The sequence below is a fragment of the Pelodiscus sinensis genome, chromosome 2, assembly GCF_052426305.1.
Source record: "Pelodiscus sinensis isolate ZL-2025 chromosome 2, ASM5242630v1, whole genome shotgun sequence".
Lineage (NCBI taxonomy): Eukaryota > Metazoa > Chordata > Testudines > Trionychidae > Pelodiscus > Pelodiscus sinensis.
In genome coordinates, this window is record NC_143053.1 from 173226054 (window position 1) to 173248058 (window position 22005).

Consider the following 22005-nt stretch of genomic DNA (forward strand, 5'->3'; position numbering starts at 1 on the left):
CCTGACAAGTCAATATATGAGCTCAAAATACAACTCAGATCTCGACTCCCACCCCTCTGTTCCACCCACTGGATGACAGCACCTCTCTACAGACTTTTCTTTTTAGACCTCTGTTTGGTTATTGTGACGAGGCAGCATCGCCCCGCACCGTGAACCCCACCGAGCAGGCGCTGCTTGGCATCCGGGCAGAAGCAGCCTGGCGCTGTGTGCCATGCTCGCATGCCGCGCCGGGGCTGACGGAGCCGGCTGATGCGCCGGCGGCGAGCCCGAAGCGCGGCGGCAGGAGCAGGGCTGACACGGGGACGTTCCCCCGCCCTGAGAGCCCCGCGTGGCTGGAAGGACTCCGGCTGCGGCCAGTGGCTGCACCCCCCCCACGCCAGGTCTGCTTCCCGCCCCCCTTCCTCTGTCTCCCCCATTCTCCCCTCCAGCCCCACAGCCCCCAATCTCCCCCCAGCTCTGCTTCCCGCCACCTCTTCCTGCCGGACAGCCTTGCAGCCCCTGCCCCTCCTCCCCCGCCAGCTAGCCCTGCCCCCGCCCAGGCCAATGACATCAGGGGGGACGTAAGCGTGGGACGCTTGAAAACGCTGCCGCCACGGCAAAAAGGGGGGGGTGAGGACGAGGGGCCGGGTGGAAGCCCTGAGAGTGGCACCACAAGTCGGGACCTAAGGGCCTGGGGAGGGCCCCAACTGGCAGGAGGGACTGACCCCCTGCTTGCGGGGTAGAGCAGCGCCGACAGCCTGTTGGCCAAAGGCAAGGTGAGCCTCCCGCCGACAGAGGGCCGGGGGCGGGGAAAGGAAGCAGCCCAGGGCAGAGCCCCTTAGGGCTGGTGGGCTGACGCGTTACGGCAGGACGCCCCGTCAGCCGGACCGGAGCTAGACGGTTCAGTGTCCTTAGGGCCCTGGGCTGGGGCCCGTGAGTGAGGGTGGGCCCGGGCCCCCCTGTCCCACAGTCGTGGGGAGAAGTCGAGGCTGAAAGAACACCCCAACGACCCGTAGTAAGGGCGCGGGTGGCAGTAAGACTACCCCCCCCAAAGTGGGGAGGGGCGGTCGGTACCGTCGGGCGAGACTGGTACAGTTATAATCTGTGCTGTCTGGAAACATAGATCACCCTTTGAATTTGCACAAAGTCACACCAACAGATGGAGATAAGTAATACGAAGGTTTTAATACACAAACTTGATGCATGTTTCAGAGTATGATTTCCAGTCAAGAATATCAAAAGATCCACCAGTATATAGCTCCTGACCCGAGGGTTAAAAATACAGTATTAAAGCTTGATCTGCTTTGCAAATTACAAAAGTTACAACCATAGCCATACACGGGCAGAAGTTTCCAACTCTACTGTACCAGGATTAATATTTCACAGTGGAAAGCTGGCAGGAGTAAAATGAATTAGCACCTCTGAGTAGCTCTATTAAGGAGGCAGCTGTGCTGAAATCCTGGATCCAGTGACATTAATGGGTGTTCTTCTAATGACTTCAAGCAAGTTGAGACTGCAGCCCTGCAGTATTTTGGGAGGGAAGGGGAAAGAAAAACAAATAGCTTCTTCATTCTCAGCAGAGATTGATGCTGGATTCCTCAGCTGGGTGCAAAGCATTACAGACACGCATGTGGAACTTCTGCTGAATACAGCCTTATCAGTGATATCGTGCCTAGTCATGCCTTGGTTTCAGGGGAGAATGAGGCAGCCTCTTTACCTCCACTAGCAGGGCACAGTATGGCCCTACCATTCCTTTGAGTGCTAGGAAAGGAACTACTGGCATCCTACACTCCCAGTATGTAATTAATGAGGAAACTATAACAAAACAAACAAAGCTAAGCTATGATGTTTGGAGGTCAGGGTCCAAACAGAACCAGTCTGGCCTTAAAGTTTATTTTCATAGATACTATGGGCCACTTCTTCATTTGGTATAAACAGATCAGACATGTCTCTTTACCTTTCATTCACTGTGATAGTTCAGAACAAGAAACCTAGTGAAAAATCATCAGGAGATACACAGTACTCCTCATGAGCAGTTTGTGTTGCATTCTGTTTAATCTGTGTTTATTTTTAAGTAAATTGCATTGATGGAAATGTAAAAAAATGTTTAAAAAACATTTAATACTAGAAGCTGGGCAAATAACATGTTCAGTGGACTTAGCCCTACTCCTGTCCCCACTATGGAATGTGCCAAAACAGATTATTTCCTCACATTTAATTGATATTTGATATTTATTAATAAATATAATTTCCTGTTTTACTCTGTGGACTGATTGCAAACATTCTGAATTTTATGAGTATTGCTACATTGTGATTGATCAGTTAAATCATACAGTATTGTTTCTGTTTCCTGATTGGATGAGCACTTGCACATTTAGGGTATGTCTACACAGCAGTGTTATTTTGGAATAACAGACGTTATTCCAAAATAACATAGTGCACGTCTACATTACAGGAAGTTATTTCGATATAATGTCAAAATAGTGTCGAGCTAGAGGACTTCTTACTCCTGTAACCCTCGTTTTATGAGGAGTAAGGGAAGCCAGATGAAGAGTGCTCTAACTCGGACTTCCTGCTGTGCAGACAGCACCAAATGCCACAATAAGCTATTTCGACTTAAGCTATGTAATTGACATAGCCGGGCTGTGTAGCTTTAGCTTTAGCTTTAGCCCTGCTGTGTAGACATGCCCTTATTGTTTGGTTGCCACATATACTTTCACGTGTCACTTTGAAATATGCTTTCCATAAGTGTTTTTACCTGTAAAACTTAATCACTTGAATGTTCACAGAAAAAGTAAACACAAAATGCTCATGAAGTGACCAAGGCAAATCTAAATTTTTCAGACAAACATTCATGGAAAACTTTTGGAATTATTGACCTAGCTTTGTTAGTGTAGCATTTTGCATATGATTATGCTGTGTTAGAGCTGCTTACCACCATAATTATATTATATAACTAAAGACTGCTACACCCCTTTATTCAGAGTGAATTCAGACACAGTGAAGCTTCCATCGAAGAGAAGTAGATTAAAGTCCTGGTTTTTTCCCCCTGGCATTATGAAGTGCGATTTCAATTCAAGATAGAGAAGTTTCAATTATATTGAAGTAGCTCTGTGGGGGAAATAAATAATTACTTCATTATAAGTTCACATCAAATACCAATTGAAGACTCACATTGATCAGGCCCTACTGGAAGCTTCCATGGCAAGGGAAGTGTAAATCCCCTAGGATTGAAAGAGCTGTACAGCATAAATTATGATGTCTGGTGGAATCACAGCTCATTGAGTCTCCACTGGGAAGATTTCAGCAGTCAATGAAACTTCACAAACCTACAAGTTCATGAAGATAGATGAAACTGGTGAGCTGCCAGCATTTATCATTTAACATTTTGTACACTATTCTTTGTCTTTGAGTTCTATACATTCTGATTAACTAAATGAGTTATTTAAAAAATGGGATACAACATTATTTTAAGTACTAAGCCGCATCAAAATTACATTGCATTTATTTGTGTGCACTTTTAGGTTTTGTTTATTAAATAATATTTCTAAGAACCAATGAAACAAAAATAAAGATTTAAAACATGGTAAAAGGGCTAAAGAAGTTTTTTCATTGTTCTTTCCCTGTTACTGCCAAATATAACAATCTGTACAGGATATTTAGTTTATAAAATAAGAGGTCAATTTTTTTTGATGAGAGCTGTTGGATGTTGAACATTTTTAAGAATCTGGCCCTTGATTCTTTGGTTCTGTTCCAAAAACAAATCTCTCCTTATTGGCAGTTGGCCAATCCAGTTTTGGAAGTCATTTTATACAGTGATTCAATGAAGCATGAAAGCCAATCCCTAGCTCTCTCTGCTTCATTAAGCACTGTCACCAATCACTAGGTAGCTTTGAGGTATGCATGAAATATTCTTAGATAAATCCTCCATTTCCAGAGAAATGTGTTTCCTGTACAACTGTAAATCTAGGTTCTGTATTGAAGATAAACCAGTCTGGCAATATAATGGTCCTAGTAAAATTTTCTTGGCAACAACAAGTTTATGCAATGGCAAAGTCATCCAATGTTTTTGTGCTACTAAATTATATTAAAAACACCTGTTTTATTTGTACAATGACTCAAATGGCTTACAGATTAGGATCCTACAAATAATACATAAACTTTATAGCAAAAAATATACATAAAATAATTCATCCTTCTATAGTTTACATAAAAGATGTATATTTCTCTGTATGTGTATATATATATATGCTGTATTTATATTTGGTGTACAGATGTGTATCTACACACACAGTATACATTTATATATAAATAAATGTATATGTCTATGTATATATAAATAAATGTATATATGTGCCTGTGTGTGTATATATATATATATATATAGACACAAACATATATATACACACACACATATATATACACATACACACACACACTGAGCATGTCTGTACTTTGCAGAATCTGCGTACAAACAGTGCAGTCCTTCATTGGCCGTGAGCTTCAAAGGTATCAAAGATACCAACATTAAAGTCCTTGGAAATAGAACTAATGTCACCGTTGTGGACAGAGAACTGGCTTGATGCATCTTCCTTTGTGATGAACTAGGTTTGCTGGACAGTGGCAACCTGCAACACATGGCTTATTGCATGGACCAATCTCATTCCAGTTGTCACATGTTTTGACACATCCCGGGCCACAGGTGTCATACACTGCACCATGTTTACACTGGGTTGCTGAAAGGCAGTTAGAAAAACACAACAAAATGTGATTGATGTGGCTAGGATGAAAGCAAAGATCACATGGCTAGGATGAAAGCAAAGTTATTTCAATTGCATTTTTTAAAAACAGTGTAATTCTTCCTCTCTAAAAACATATCAGTCTATGTATATTCTATTACAGACATTTAATGGAACTATTATAACATCAGATACAATTTTATAAAAAAGTGGTTTTATATAGAGAGTCTGCTATATTATCTTAAACATGAGCTTGATTCAAAATCAAGTATCAAAATAATTCTGTTCTTTGGAGAATTCTAATCCCAATGTTAACTTCAGAGCTGTCTTTATCGATATACTCTGCAGAGACTAAATTCTGCATCCAGAATATCTCCAAACCTAGGGAAAGTTCACATTAAGGGATCACTGAGGCCAATGAATCTTAAATTTAGTGATATTAGTATGTGCTCCATGTGGTTGATACTCCTATATGAATGACTGTATACATTCTAGAATAGAACTTTCAACTCCTAATATTGTATATTCTATTTCAATATGGAGACTAATATATGGCTCAATAACACATTCTTTGAGGGGATAAACAAGCATGTGGACAAGTGGGATCCAGTGGATATAGTGTAGTTAGATTTTCAGAAAGCCTTTGACAAGGTCCCTTGATAAAGGCTCTTAAGTAAAGTAACCTGCCATGGGATAAGAGGGAAGGTCCTTTCGTGGATTAGTAATTGGTTAAAGGACAGGAAACAAGGGGTAGGTATAAATGGTCAATTTTCAGAATGGAGAGAGGAAAATAGTGGTGACCCCCTACTGGTCTGTCCTGGGACCAATCCTATTTAACATATGCATAAATGATCTGGAAAAGGGGTAAACATTTAAATGGCAAAATTTGCAAATAATTCAAAATTACATAACAGAGCTAAGTCCCAGGCAGACTTCAAAGAGCTACAAAAAGATCTCTCAAACCTGGGTGACTGAGCAATAAAGTGGCAGATAAAATTTAATGTTGTAAATGCAAAATAATGCACATTGGAAAACACAATCCCAACTATACATATACAATGCTGAGGCCTAAATTAACTCTTACCACTCAGGAAAGAGACCTTGGAGTCACTGTGGCTAGTTCTCTGAAAATATTCACTCAATGTGCAGCAACAGTCAAAAAGCAAACAGAATGTTGGGGATCATTAAGAAAGGGATAAATAATAAGACAAAAAATATCATATTGCCTCTATATTAATCCATGGAATGCCATATCTTGAATCCTCCATGCAGATGTGTTCTCCTCATCTCAAAAAAGATATGGTGGAATTGGAAAAGGTTCAGAAAAGGGCAACAGAAATGATTAGGGGTATGGAATTGCTTCCATACTAGGGATGTAAAATCCCATTGAATTAATTGACCAGACGCTCCCAGCCAAATGCGGGACTGCCAGCTCCCAGCCTGCATGGGGCTGGAAGCAGCAATCTCATGTAGGGCCCCACTGGGGCTGGAGCAGCCCCTCTGCCTGTGGCATGCTTTGGCTTCCTGGGTATCAGGTAACTGGTCAACTGGTTACGCATTCACATCCCCATTCCATACAAGGAAAAATTAAGACATACAGACTTTTCAGCTTGGAAAAGGGATGACTAAGCCCTGGTCTACACTAGGGAATTATTTCAAAATAACCCCTCTTATCATATATATAGTAGCCCAGTGTCTGGGAGTCTGTAACACTGATGTACACGGCCACGCCCCATGGCCGTGTACGTCAGCGCCCCACCCCCTTTCCCCTCCCTCCATGGTGGCTCGGCCGAGCGCTGTGCTGCTCAGCTGGGCCCTGGCGGGGGAGCAAGCAGTGGCAAGCAGCCATTTGGGGTCTGCGCTCCCCATGCATGGAGAGCGCGGACCCCAAACGACCACTTGCCGCCACTTGCTCCCCCACCGGGGCCCAGCTGAGCAGTGCAGCGCCGGCGCCGCTCAGCTGTGCCCCGGCTAGGGTTGCCAGGTAGACCCCACTAAAAAAAACAGACATGCTTGTCGGGGGTGGGGGGCAACCGCCAGGAGGGGGCCGGGGCTGGCCAGAAGGGGGGCTGGAAGCAGAGCTGGCAGGGGGGGCCCAGGGGCCACAAGGCTGGCCGGCAGGAAGAGGTGGCGGGAAGCAGAGCTGGGGGGAGATTGGGGGCTGTGGGGCTGGAGGGGAGGATGGGGGAGACAGAGGAAGGGAGGCAGGAAGCAGACCTGGCGTGGCGGGGGGTGCAGCTACTGGCCGCAGCCGGAGTCCTTCCAGCCGCGCCCCCAGAAAGCGCTCTCTTTACTTGCCAGCAGAAGCCTGGCAGGGGCGGGGGCGGGGCTGGGAGCCACTCCCCGGGCCCAGCTTCTGCTCGCAACCAGAGGCTCCCAGCTGGGAGATGGGACACAATTGGCGCTGGGAGCCTCTGGTCCTGTGCAAAAGCCGGACCGGGCGGGGCGGAGGGGGGAGATGGCTGGGAGTCCCAGTCCCCACCTTGCCCCGCCCCACCCAGCTTTTGCACGCAACCACAGGGCTCCCAAAGCCAATCACACTCCACTCCCAGTCACTCCCCCGCCCCCGGCAGGCTTCCCTCCGGCGCCCAGCCAGAAATTCACAAAATACCAGACATTGCACAGGTCCGGTATTTTCTGAACTTTTCTACTGGACAGATGGTGCAAATACCAGACTGTCCAGTAGAAAACAGGACACCTGGCAACCCTAGCCCTGGCGGGAATGCCACTCAGCTGGGCCCTGGGCTTGCTCCCCCGCCGCGGCCCAGCTGAGTGGCACTGGCACTGGCACTGGCGCTGCGCCGCCCAGTTGAGCTCCGCTGGGAGGGGAAGGGGGGTGGGGCGGTGGCGTACATGGCCAGGGGGTGAGGCTGGGGCCGTGTACATCACTGCCCCTCCCATCCTCTTCCCGCTGTGGTGCTCAGTGGTGCGCCCCTCAGCCGGGCCGCCGTGGGAGAGGGGAAGGGGAGGATGGTGACGTAGACAGCCCCATCCCCTGGCCATGTACGTCACTGCCCCGCCCCTCCTGCCCCGCAGCGGGCTGGCTGAGTGCACAACACTCAGCCAAGCCACTATGGAGGGAGGGAAAGGGGGCAGGGCGGTGATGTACACGGCCAGGTGGCGGGGCCATGTACGTCACCACCCTTCCTTTCCCTCCCCCTCTGGGGCCCGGCTGAGGGGCGCAGCACTCAGCCCAGCCGCCATGGTGGGAAGGGAAGGGGGCAGGGTGGTGACATACACAGCCAGGGGGCAGAGCCGTGTACGTCACCGCGCCCCCCTTTGCCTCCCGCTGTGGCGCTCAACTGAGTGCTGCACCCCACAGTCGGGCCACCGGGGGAGCCAGCAGCGCAAGGGGCTGTTTGGGCTCTCCCGCAGTGGGAGGGGAAGGGGGTGGGGCGGTGACGTACACAGCCCCGTCCCCAGCCGTGTACATCACCGCCCTGCCCCCCTCCCTTGCGGCAGCCCAGCTGAGCAGGCAGCACTCAGCCAAGCACCACGGCGGGAAGGAAGGGGAAGGGGAGAGACGGAGGGGAAAGAGAGGCAGGAGGAGGAGGAGGAGAAGAGAAAGGGAGAGTGAAAGGCAGGAGGGGGAGAAGAGAAAGAAAGACGGAGAGAGAGGCAGGAGGCGGAGGAGAGCTGGGGACCGGGAGGCAGTAGGAGGAGAGAGAGAGAGAGAGACGGGGCAAGAGAGCTCAGGAGAGAAGACCTGAAAATCCCGTCTTATGACGGGCTAATTGGCTAGTTTTGAAATAATAAACAGAGCATCCACACTACCAATCCTGTTATTTCAAAATAACGCACTGGTTATTTCGGGAGTTATTTCAAATTTAGTTATTTCAAAATAATTTCCTAGTGTTCACATACCCTACGGGGGGATAAGATTGATGTCTATAAAATTATGACTGGTGGAGAGAAAGTAGATAAGGAAGTGCTGTTTACTCCTTCTCATAACATAAGAACTAGGAGTCAGTAAATGAAATAAATAGGTAGCAAATTTAAAACAAAAAAATAGGAAGTACTTCTTCACACAGCACACAGTCAACCTGTGGAACTCCTTGCCAGAGAATATTGTGAAGGCCAAGACTATAACACGGTTCAAAACAATTCTTTGATAAATCCATGGATGATTGGTCCATCAATGGCTATTAGCCATGATGGGCAGCAAGGGTGTCTCTAGCTGCTGTTTGCTAAAAGCTGGGAATAAGTTACAGGGAATTGATCACTTGATGGTTACTTGTTCTGTTCATTCTCTCTGGGACAACTGGCACTGTCAGAAGCCCAGATACTGGGCTAGACAAACCTTTGGTCTGACCCAGTATGGCCATTCTTACATTATTAAAAAAAGAAAGCACAATCAAGTGGTTTACAAATGGCAATAGACTCACAAGAAGTCAGAATCGTATCTTGCTATTTACAGTTAAGTGGCTATACTAAAAGGTTGATTTTCTCTTGAGAGGCATTACAGGTCCACACTTGTTAAAGAATCCAAGTGACACAAATTGTGTTAGAGACAGAACGGGGCTAATTTTTTCCATGGATGGGGCTTAGAATGCCACTTTAGCATTTCTAGAATTCACAAAGAGAGAGGAAGCAGAGATACTGTTGTTGTTACACTACAAAATCTTGTATTACTGTAATGCTAAGGTTAGGAATCAAAACCAAAGGCCAGCTCTACCCTAACAAGCTAGGTTGACCCAGCTACATTGCTCAGGGGGTCAACAATTCTGACCTAACCCCAGAGGTGTAGTTGGACACTTATATTTGGGGGAGGAGCAGGCAAAGCATGGGTGTGCTCATGAACATTGTAGCCAGTTCCCTAGGCTCATTGTTCTCCCGCACTTAGAATGGTACCATGGCTGCCACTACCAAGGGTGGGAGGCTTGGGCCAAGTTAACAGGGGACCCCCCCCAGCTGTTATTGAAATGCTGGGAGGTGGGCAGACACAAGTAAACAGGAGACAGATTCATATAACCAGGGCAACCTTGTAAAATTGCAATATTAATGGATATTTTGTACTGTAATTATCCTAATTTTTAAAAGAAAAAGCAACATTTTCAAAAAGGAAAATAGAAAATTCAGAGAGGGGAAAAGAAAGATATATAAACTACATTATGCACATCATACTTCCACTAGTTGAGAACTTGAAAGTGGAAGACAGTATGGGGGACAGTGATCATGAAATAATAGAGTTCATGATCTTAAGGAAAGTTAGAAGGGAGACCAGCACAATTGAGGTAATGGATTTCAGGATGGCAGATTTTGATAAGCTCAGAGAACTTGTAGGTAAGGTCCCATGGGAAGCAAGACTGAAGGGAAAAACAACTGAGGAGAGTTGGAAGTATTTCAAAGGGAAGTTGTTAAGGGCCCAAAAGCAAACAATTCCGCTGTGTAGGAAAGATAGAAAATATGGCAAAAGACCAGCTTGGCTTAACAAGGAGATCTTGCATGATCTCAAAATAAAAAAGGAGTCATATAAAAAATGGAAACTAGGACAAATAACAAAGGATGAATATAGGCAAGCAACACGGGAATGCAGGGGCAAGATTAGAAAGGCAAAGGCACAAAATGAGATCAAACTAGCTACAGGCATAAAGGGAAACAAGAAGACCTTTTATAAATACATTAAAAGCAAGAGGAAGACCAAGGACAGGGTAGGCCCACTGCTCAGTGAGGAGGGAGAAGCAGTAACAGGAAACTTGGAAATGGCGGAGATGCTCAATGACTTCTTTGTTTCGGTCTTCACCGAGAAGTCTGGAGGTGTGCCTAACGTAGTGAATACAAGCAGAGAGAGGGTAAGTTTAGAAGATAGGATACACAAAGAACAAGTTAAAAATCACTTAGGAAAGTTAGATGTCAGCAAGTCACTAGGTCCTGATGAAATGCATCCCAGGATACTCAAGGAGCTGATAGAGGAGGTATCTGAGCCTTTAGCTATGATCTTTGAAAAATCATGGAAGACAGGGGAGATTCCAGAACACTGGAAAATGGCAAATATTGTGCCCATCTATAAAAAGGGGAATAAGAACAACCAAGGAAACTACAGACCGGTCAGTTTAACGTCTGTCCCAGGGAAGATAATGGAGCAGGTAATTAAGGAAATCATATGCAAACACTTGAAAGGTAATAAAGTGACAGGGACTAGCCAGCATGGGTTTGTGAAGAACAAGTCATGCCAAACTAATCTGATAGCTTTCTTTGATAGGATAACGAGCCTTGTGGATAAGGGAGAAGCGGTGGATGTCCTATACCTAGACTTTAGTAAGGCATTTGATATGGTCTCGCATGATATTCTTATTGATAAACTAGGCAAATATAACTTAGATAGGGCCACGATAAGGTGTGTGCATAATTGGCTAGATAACCATAGTCAGAGAGTTGTTGTTAACGGTGCTAAATCCTGCTGGGAAGGGATAACAACAAGTGGAGTTCCGCAAGGGTCTGTTTTGGGACCCGTACTGTTCAATATCTTCATCAATGATGTAGATATTGGGATAGAGAGTACGCTTATTAAGTTTGCAGATGATACCAAACTGGGTGGGGTTGCAACTTCTTTGGAGGATAGGGACATAATTCAAAATGACCTTAGCAAGTTAGAGAAATGGTCAGAGGTAAACAGGATGAAGTTTAATAAAGAGAAATGCAAAGTGCTCCACTTAGGAAGGAACAATCAGTTCCATACATACAAGATGGGAAGCGACTGTCTAGAAAGGAGCATAGCGGAAAGGAATCTAGGGGTCATAGTGGACCACAAGTTGAATATGAGTCAACAGTGTGATGCTGTTGCAAAAAAAGCAAATATGATTCTAGGTTGTATCAACGGGTATGTTGTAAGCAAAACTCGTGAAGTCATTCTGCCGCTCTACTATGCACTAGTTAGGCCTCAGCTGGAGTACTGTGTCCAGTTCTGGGCGCCACATTTCAAGAAAGATGTGGAGAAATTGGAAAGGGTACAGAGAAGAGCGACAAGAATGATGAAAGTTCTAGAGAACATGACCTATGAAGCCAGGCTTCATGAACTGGGCTTGTTTAGTTTGGAAAAAAGAAGATTAAGGGGGGACATGATAGCGGTTTTCAAATATCTAAAAGGGTGTCACAAGGAGGAAGGAGAAAATTTGTTCCTCTTGGTTTCTGAGGACAGGACAAGGAGTAATGGGACAAGAAGTAAAGTGCAGCAGGGGAGGTTTAGATTGGACATTAGGAAAAAATTCCTAACTGTCAGGGTGGTCAAATATTGGAATAAATTGCCAAGGGAGGTGGTGGAATCTCCCTCTCTGGAGATATTTAAGAACAGGTTAGATAGACATCTGTCAGGGATGGTGTAGACAGAGCTTGGTCCTGCCTTGAGGGCAGGGGGCTGGACTCGATGACCTCTCGAGGTCCCTTCCAGTCCTATGATTCTATGATACCTTTAGTTACACTATTGGTACTTCACTTGCAGAATCTAATCTCCACAAGAATTGAGAGTGAAATATGCAGCACTCAAAAGCCCCTCAGCAACAGTGTATTAACTGGTTTATAGAATGTAGGCCAAGAGTCTCAAGAGTGATAGTGATTCTGTATGTTCAGCCTGAGAGACTCTGCAGGTGTCTGTCTCTGCTGAGTATCTGCCCTCTGAAAATCAGGCTCCCTTTAGTGTGTCAGGTTGAACACCCCAAAACCTGAAAGACCAAAAACTGTTCCTTTGGAAATCTAGACCTGAGAGTGCACTCTATGATCTTCAGGTTTTCAGTCATAACGATTTCATCCTATAATGTTGTACTTGGCTGAAGGTCAGGCATTTGGTCCAGCTGAGCTCTGCCTGGCACAGTACCCAAGGTGTAGGAGGAGAAATGGCTCCAACCACCTTTTCACTACCCCAGCCTGGGGCCATTTCTGTCCCAGAGTAATTCAGAACAGATGAAAGGAGGCTCCTCTGGCACCAGTAGTTCCCTAGCACTATGGTGACTTTTCACTTTATCTATGCTATAGCACAGACGACTGTGAGAAACCCTTCCCAAGAAGCTGAAAATTACCTAAGAAGCCTGCAAAGCTGAAGTGGCTGGGACCCAGAATAGTGGGGTAGACCTAGGGTTGCCAGGTGTCCAGTTTTGAACCAGACAGTCCAGTATTTGAGATTTCTGTTCAGGAAACAAATTGAGAAAATATAAATGAGAAAATATAATGTCCGGTATTTTCTAAATAAGATGTAATGTAGATTGTGATGTAAGGTCAAGTGTGTCCGGTATTTTTGTTGAAACCATCTGGCAACTCTAGGTAGACCTGGATACCTTGCCCACTGCCCTTTTCTCCCCCTCCAGGGCACTAGAAAAGCCCTGACCCTCCACATCAAAGAAAAGCATGGAACCCATTACAATAGCATTGGCCATTTGTCACAAACTACCAATGTGATGAAGAATACAGCATTTTCCACCATTACCACTTCACTAGCATTTTTACACTCTTCTGAAACAGATGTTTGGTACTGTTGCTTACAATCTGCCCCTGACTTTCGGCTTTTAACAACTAGCGCCTAACTGCCCATATCTAGTTTTGTATCAGTAGGGATTTACTGCTTCTAGTTAATCACTGTGCAGTGAAGGTCACTTGTTCCACGTTGCATATGTCAGCTACAAATTTTTGAACCATTTTGTCTTTTGCTGATCTCTGACAAATCTTATTAAGATAATAAGGGTCCCAAACAGCTGCCTTTCTCAGGTCAGCCTCGAGCTGCTTTTCTTCATTCTCAAGACTACAAAACTTTGGAGTCTGGATTTTTCCAAATCATAACTAAGTGCTGCTTTTTTCTGTTATTGTTGTCCAGCCTTTCCTTTCCTGATGCTTCTTAGGGCATCCAGTCAGAATATCATACATGCTACTTGCTGCTTACCATTTGGGCACATCATTTCAGGAGCATTCCTGTCAGTGGAAAGGAGGGAACCTAAACAAGCCTTTTAATTATACAGTTTTGCTTGTATTTTTAACTGCTCCAACTTCTACCAGATGTTCATGAAAAAGATAAAAGAGCTCTCCTCTCTCATGCACAGAGGAAACTGTTCAGAGGAAGGTAGGAAAAATTCTGCCAGGGACAAATTCTGCAGCAGAGAGGGAATGAGGAGGGCAAAACCGCTGGTTGAAACCAGCACATAGGTAGAAATGATGACACCTGGAATCACCCTCGAACAGCAGCTCTCAGCACACAGGAATCAAAGGAGAAGATCACTTAGCTGACAAGAGCTCAGGGAAGCAAGCCAGTCTCTGGATTAAGTGGTTTTCTCAATTTTAGTACCTGCACCTCCCTCCTTATCATTGCCTGAAACATGTCTTCTCTTTTCTTTAGTATTGCCACAGCCAGATCCTTCAAGGGGAATTACTTCCTCTTTATCCAGACTGAATCTTCTACAGGTGCCTTCAGAGCTCCAGAGGCTAAAGGTTAATACTACATTGCAAAAACACCACAGTGCCTCAGTCACCCTGACTAGAGATGCTTCTTTTCCATCCTCAGCTCTATAAACATCTCCTCTCTGTCTTCATCAGACTATTGCTCGTCTCTTCATTCCCATTCTGTTGCTCTCCTCATCAGCCCCCTCACTTCTCTTCCTATCCTCTTCAGCCTCTTCCATTATTTCTCCTCTTGTCTCATCAGCTACTTTCTTTTTCCTTCATATGCTTTCTTGTCCCACAGGTGTATCCTCAAAGCTTCTGCCTCTCAATTCATCTCTTTCTCACAGAGCCCTTCCAAAACGTCTCAGTTTCCACACTGGTCTCACTGATCCCATCATACCATAACCCATTTTTAATCTTTATCCTTTTCGAACAAATCTCCCATTCACTAATGACTTTTCCACACCCTTTTCTTTAGAGTCATCTTATATCACCAGTGTACTGTATGCCTTAAACAGCAGTGAGCATGTGCTACTCATTTAGGAAATGAGTAGCTAGAGGATCCACTTTCTCATGAGAAGGGAAAAAGGTGTGTAGAAAACAGGACATATATTTAGTCTCCTGTGCATCCCATTTGGCTGACAGTCTAGACAGCATAAGTATTCTAAAAAATATTATTTATCCCTGACCTAGGCATACAGCCCTCTGGGTATAAGAATTGGCAAGCACATGAGACCTGTGTTTTATAACACACAAAAGAATAATTAAAACCTGACTTTGTTAATAACCACACCCCATTCCCATTATAACACAAACCTTCCAAATATCCTGCTAGCTATGAGATGTCAAAGAGGAAATGAAAGTCACAGATTACTAAATTTTGTTACAGATATATTGTTTCTTAACTAGAAATGTTGATCACTTTTTAGGACAACATAATTGTAATGGTACGGTTGAGCAAAAGGCAGTTAAAGCTTAAAACCTTGTTACTGGTTATTGTTATCATAAGAAGCAGCACTTTGGTTTTTTATGAGTTTCCTACAGAATCCCTACAATTTTGCAGTATAAAATGTGCCACCCTGACACCAACGAGATATTCACCGTGTATGCAGAACTAAGTGTCAGATGGTCAGACCCAGAGTATCTGCTGGCCCATGGAGATCTGTAAATGGGGGCAAGATACATCTTTTACAGGAACTGTAGAGGATTTGGGCCTCCCTGGGGTCCTTCTGCAAATCTTAGCCAGCCCTGAGATTTTCAAAGCCCAGGGAATTTAGACACACAATTTCCAGTGCAATTAATGAAAGATGCACGTATCAATCACCTTAGCGGCTTTGAAAAAAGCCTCAATCCTGGCCAGTATTTGCTAATAGGTCCAAGAGAGGCCCAGATCCCAGTGGATTTGGGTATTTTAGGCTCTGTCTACACTATAGCCTATGTCGGTATCATGTATGTTGCTTGAAGTGGGAGGGAGGAAGTTACACAGATACATGAGTCCGTGTGCATAGCACTCTGTCAGTGGGGGAGCTTCTGCCATTCACAGAGGAGGGTTTTTTTATGCAGATGCGAGAGCTCTTTTTCATCAGCATAGAGTGCTTTAACAAAGTGCACTGCAGCCCTGCCAGGAGCTGGGTGAGGAGTGGGAAGGGAGCAGAATCCCTGAGCTTGGGCAGATGCTGCCAGGGCAGAAGCCCAGAGCCCAACTCCAGGGCTGCAGCAGCACAGAAGTGAGGGCATGTCATCTTCACCTCTGTGCTGCCTCTGAGTGTGGGTCTGGTCTCCCCACTGAGAGCAACCATGCAATGAAAAGACAACTCCTGTCCCTCCCCGGCCTGGCAGACTACCAGCTATGAGCCCTAGGCAAGGGTGCTCTCAGAAGCACAGGAAGATCAGATTTCACCAGACAGGGCTAATTTCACGGTCTGTAACATGTTTATTTAGCTCTTTATTGATTTCTTTATTTTTTCCCTCCAGCATCATAACGATATAAAAAACTACAATGTTCTTTCCTTCAGACTGTGCATTAAATTGTGGCAAAACAATCACAGTATCCTTACCTGCACAGTGTTGTTCAGGTTTCCACTGGACTTTCACCCCTTCTCTCTGACAGGTTCGGGCATAGGCAAGGAATGACTCACAGTAGCAGTTTTTATGAACTGGACACTCACACATATCTGTTACACAGGACCTGCCAAAACAGCCCAGAAACAAGCAAGCAATAAAAGAGTTGAAAAAACAGCCCTTATGGTTTGGAATTATCTTTTTATAATCATATATAGCTTAATGTTGCAATAACTTGTGCTGGAGAAATAGTGAACATGCTGAAGGCTTTTTACTCCCAAATCCACATTGAGGGTATAATCTCTGAAGTTCTGTTACACTCAGTCTAGTCTATATGCACAGAGCTCCCACTTACATCAATGGGAGAGCTATTGAAAAGTAGAGAGCCCAGAATATTCAAGTCAAGAACTGCCATACAATAATAGGGCAAGGCAAAGACAATACTGTATATTAAGACAAAACTGCATTTGCTATAGAGACTTCATCTGTGCTTTCCTGAAAAATGTTTATAACAAAAATGTTATAAGATTTATAGATTTATAAGAAGCAGATTTATAAGAAGCAATGAACACACACACACTTACATTGCTATGAAGAACTCAGGGTTCATGGCAAAATTTTTCAGTTCAATAGTAAATTCACTGAAAAATGTAGTTACAGAGTGACAACAGCTATTAATTGATTTGACTGAAATTTGGAAAATATTTGTAGCCAAATTAAAATTAAAAAATGCAACCTGTTTTGACACTTTGAAAATGGAATATTTTAATTTTTAATTTTTGAAATGTTTTGTATGAAATTAAATTAGATTTGGTTTTCAAGAGATTTAAGTTTAAAAAAAAACTAAAAAAATTTACAAATAGAAACCTGAAGAAAAATAATTTTTCATTTCAGTGTGAAAAATTGAAAAATAGCAGTTTTGGCTTGAAAGAATTTTTTTGTTCAGATTTTTCTGTTCAGCCATCTAACCAAAACCAAACCAACCAACAAACTTCCCAAAACAAAATGCCACATCCCACTCCAAGAGCCAATTACTCATTCAGCGCTCAATTCAACCATCTTATTTCACTGAATAATCATAAAACATGGTGTTAAGTAAAACAACTAGTGCACGTGTTTGTGTACACAAGTAGCTCACCTAGAACATGTGTCAATTTGGCATGGGCTGCAAATACAAGAACTGGTAAAAGGCAGTTAGCCACTTGGGTATATTTTAAATGATTAAAGCATACTGGAAATTCTAAGAGACTGATTTTCAGGAGCTCTGAGCAATCATAACGGTCAATTTAGTCAGTGGGAGCCGAGGGGTGCTCAGGAATCTGAAAATCAGACCAATTTCTCTGCTTGCTATTTAGGACCAAACTGTGCCTGGCCCTTGTGTAAGAGGGCAAGAGAAGGATGATGCAAGGATGGAAGGACATGTGCATAGTGAGCACAGTGCCCCTTTACACTGTCATGGTAGGAGCCATCCCCTGGAGATTGTGAGAGGCATAAACCCTCCAAGAGCAGCCCTAGAGCAGGCTCAAGGCTAAGGCCACAGCTGAGTTCTTTGTGTTCATATTACTTGTCTGGAATTGAGAACTTCAGTCACTTTGGTAAATGGCTGACCAGCTGCCTACTTTGACAGATGCTTTTCTAAAAATTGTATTCTCTGAAAAATCCCATTTCCTACCTACTGAAGCAATCCTTTTTAAGGAATCATAATGGATGCACCCACTCCTCCCAAAGTAAGGCTACAATAGAATAGCCAATTTCCTGCTTTCTCCAGAGGTAAAATTACAGCACAGCCAAAAAGCAGCATTGTATCACCACTCCAGCCTTAAGACTTTGTATTTATATTAGGCTGAAGTGCAGATGAATATGATAAAATAAATGCCTACATGATTCTGTTTTCACTAAGATGAAGTGGTAGACGTGATTTGGCTGTGTAAGATAAGCATCCAGTCTGACAGCCAATGCACCTTGAGCAGAAAGGAGATAGTGCTATGCTCCAGCACATGCAAATATTCAGCATATTTTCCTGCTAAGGCACATTCACGAGACCTGATTCTGATCTCACACCAGTTTTACACTGATGTCATTCACCCAACTCGATGACACTACTACTTATTTATATGGGTGCAAACAAAATCAGACTCAGGCCCACTTAGTACCATGCAGTTTTACTCAGGCCAGCATTTTCAATCATGGCATCTAACACCATATTATAACAACTAAGTCTGAAAATACTGGACATGGACCTGATTTTCTGCAATGATTTTCCAGTCCCCCATGAAGCCAGTAACGGCTGCTAGTGCTCAGCTCCTTTTTAAAATCAGGGCAAAGAGTTATTAATCACTTGACATGAGACAGAGCTGAAAAATATGGTTCCAGATTTGAACTTTTCAATAATTAGGGAGCATTTGCATCTGGGATATAGGTTCAATCGCAACTCTATTAGGTAATGAAGAAGCCAATCAACCCATAATCAGGGGTATTCTGTAACTGCAATGCTTGTAAAGTGCTTTGAGAGTTTTAGAAGCACTTAGTAATGTCTAGTATTGTTATCCTTACAAACATGAACAGGGTTTGTTTCTACATGAGTAACAGTGCTCCTTAAAGGCAATACCCTTCCCTTTAAGCTTGTAGACATTTCAGCAGCTTTCCATTATTTTTGTACTTGACATTTCTATTTGACTGTTCCTATGACAATTCCATAACCTTTAAAAAAATGTTTTGCTGTCACTAATCCATGACATTAGCCAAAAAGTTCCCATGATAAAAATACAGCTCAGGCAATAGTGTACCAAAAAAGATATTTTGTGGAATGATATATGCATATAAAATATAAATGTATGCAAATGTGGATAAATACTGTTTAGATCAATTAGGAAGCATGATCATACTTCAGAGACCACCAATTTTCATTTGCTTCAGCTTTCATTTTTATTGAATTCTATTTGTTCAGCCTCCTGTCAAATTCCATTCATGTCTACTAGAATGTCAGGTATGGAATGGTTGCAATGTACAGTTTGAATACTTCTGAAAGGCTTACAAGAACCATCTGGCACTAAAATGACACTTGGACATAACATTTCCCATTTTAGTATTAGGTTCATCTCCAGTTTTGTTTACATATGATTCACTAAACAAGTTCCCCTTGATGAGTATCGTCCTATCACAGCGCATGCCTGCACATCTTCAGTGACATCCCAAAGCAATGCTCTGAATGCAGTAGGCAGTGTTACTGAACTTAAGTGATTTCATATTACCCATATCATTTAGGACGTATATGTCTAGAACTGCTAATTTTCTAATGCGCAAAACCCAGACACTACAGTAGGAGGATAGGAAATTCCTGACCCACTTCTTTTCCCTGATACCCCACTCTGCCCCAAGACCCCACCCCTGCCCTACCTCTTTCACAAAGCCTTACCCATTCCTCTCTCTCCATTCCTGTCACACACTGCTCTCGCCCTTCCTTGTCTTCACCTTTGTTCCCCACTGCCACCACCTGGGCTCCCGCCAATCCAGGACTGGGTCAGAAGCTGCAGTTCCTGATGCTGCCATTGGCTGCCTACAAGATGCAGGTCATAGACAGCCCTGGCTGAACAGGAACTGTTGTGGGTTGATGACCCAGCATCTCTCCCCATCCCCTCCTCCCACCCACAATAACCAGGTATTTGGTCAGTACATTTGACCAGAACTGCCCAGGTGCCCTTTGGACCAGATTTTCTAGTTGAAAACTGGACACCTGGAAACCAGTATATCTCATTTCACAAGGCAGATGGTTGCTGTGCTAACATTAGGAATGTTAAAATGCATGTAATAAAGTAACCGTACATGCAGGGAAGGGGGGTAGACAGCTCCCCAGGAGCCAGTGTACACCCCATGCTACTGCTTTTGCAGTGCATGCAGGGAGCCAGCTTTTGTACCGGCTCCTGCCAGCTCCCCACCCCTGCCGCTCCTTCTGATACAGAGGCAGCAGCGTGAGGGGCTGACATGAGAAGTGACTCTCCAGGAGCTAGTGAGTATAGGGCTCCCAGAGTGTACCAGGAACCTGTGTGTAACTGTGATGGTTAACCAATGAACCCAGACTCATTGGCATGTACACTGCTATACTCTCTCATCCCTAGCTAACATAGGAAATTGCTGTTGCAAAGAGAGTCTGTGATATTCCCTGCAGACCAATTAAGATATCAAGATAGTTTTATTCTCTCCGAGGCATCCTGTTATCCTCAATTAACCTTACTTTATCAACTTTTACTATTATGTATAATTATTCATACAATAATTATTAAATTATTGATACCAGACGTGTCAGGAAGGGGAGAGGTAGGCCCATGCTCGCTTATGGCAGGCCCGTTGTGTGCATGCTGAGTGCCTTCCTCGGGACTTATTATTCCATTTGAGTTACTTCATCTGGTTTTGAGAAAACAAAAATCACAGGGTTTCCTGCTGTGAGAATTTCTGATCACAAAAAAGAATGCCATTTTCAGCACCAGACCAGATCAGTTGCCTTAAGTTAAAGGCAAGGCTCCAGGCACCAAACTTAATGGCTACATCTACACTGCAGGCTTCTTGCACAAGAACAGCGGTTTTTGCACAAAAACTTGCAGCACGTCTACATTGCACGCATGTTCTTGTGCAAGTAAATTTACAGTAAAGCGTCGGAACAGAGAGCTTCTTGCACAAGAGTTATTCCTCTCCCCACGAGGAATAAGTCCTCTTGCGCAAGAGCTCTTGAGCAAGAAGGCAGTGTGGACGGGCAACAGGGGTTTCTTGTGCAAGAAATCCCTATGGCTAAAATGGCCATCAGAGCTTTCTTGCACAAGAGAGCGTCCACGCTGCCATGGATGCTCTTGTGCAAAAGCACATGGTAGCGTAGACGCACTCTTGCGCAAGACCTTTTGCGCAAGAACTCTGGCACAGAACAGTTCTTGTGCAAGAAGATTGCAGTGTAGATGTAGCCAGTGTGTCTAAATGAGCCAAACCCTAAACTCCAGTTTAAAATATCTAGGCCATATCTACACTGGGAGATTATTTCCAATATACTAAATTTGACTTCTGGACTACTGATTTAACAAATTCCATTTTCTGTGTCCTCACAACAGAGAAGCATTGAAATAAGTCCGAGGCAGGCTCTATTAATGTGGTCACGCTACCTGAGACTCACCACCCCAGGAAGCACTCTGGGGAGTTGCAGGAGGCCTCCCGGAGGCCAATAAATTCGAATTACTGGCACCAGAGTGTCCACACTAATGCTTACTAATGTTATTTCAGACTTACGTGTTCAGAATTAGCAATGAGTACAGAGTTCAAATCCCGTGGTCCTTTGTTCCGGAATAATAGGCTTGGTAGTATGGATACACCACTTACTAATTCAAACTTGGCGGGGGGAGGGGTGTTGTTTAGGACTAAGATGCTAGTGTAAACCAAATCCTATAGACCTTGGACTAGTTTGAATCCAGATCCAAACCACTCTTGTTCTTAGCATCTCCTTTCTGCCTGGAGAAGCACCAAGCGTGTTATGAATAACATTCATTGTTCCCTAAGAAAGATAACATGCCAGTATCAGAATGAAGTTCTCTGATTTACTCCATTCTTATTGGTTTCAAATTATTTCTACCTCCATGAATTGTATAATCCTGGGAAGAGATGACTTGGAACCTCCAGTCTGGTTGAGATTCCATCACATGGCCCAAGAAGAAAAAGGGGTATATACGTCGTTGTCGCTTTGTTAATTAATTATAACTGCTGATCATTTGTGTACCAGGGATGTGAAGGTTTAATAGGTTAACGGGCAGTTCCCTGCCTACCTCAGGCAGGGGGTTTCTCCAACTCTGCAGGGGACCCACCATGGACAGGAGCTGTTCCAACGCAACAC

General features: G+C 44.1%; 1 protein-coding gene across 7 annotated transcripts in view; it reads right to left on the minus strand.

Annotated features, from left to right (window-relative positions):
- Nucleotides 1-1145: 1145 nt before the first annotated feature.
- BMPER (BMP binding endothelial regulator) overlaps nucleotides 1146-22005 on the minus strand; it is a 212129-nt gene continuing 191269 nt past the window's right edge. For 3 of the 7 annotated variants that reach the window (XM_014574030.4, XM_075921757.2, XM_075921756.2), the window contains 2 exons: nucleotides 16136-16266; nucleotides 1146-4715 (listed from right to left, as the gene is read on the minus strand). In XM_014574030.4, the coding sequence (XP_014429516.2) occupies nucleotides 4534-4715; nucleotides 16136-16266 (313 nt within the window). In that variant the 3' untranslated portion in view covers nucleotides 1146-4533. The remainder of the gene's footprint in view (nucleotides 4716-16135; nucleotides 16267-22005) is intronic. The other 4 variants (XR_012901885.2, XR_012901884.2, XM_075921755.2 and 1 more) reach the window with 4 other exon arrangements.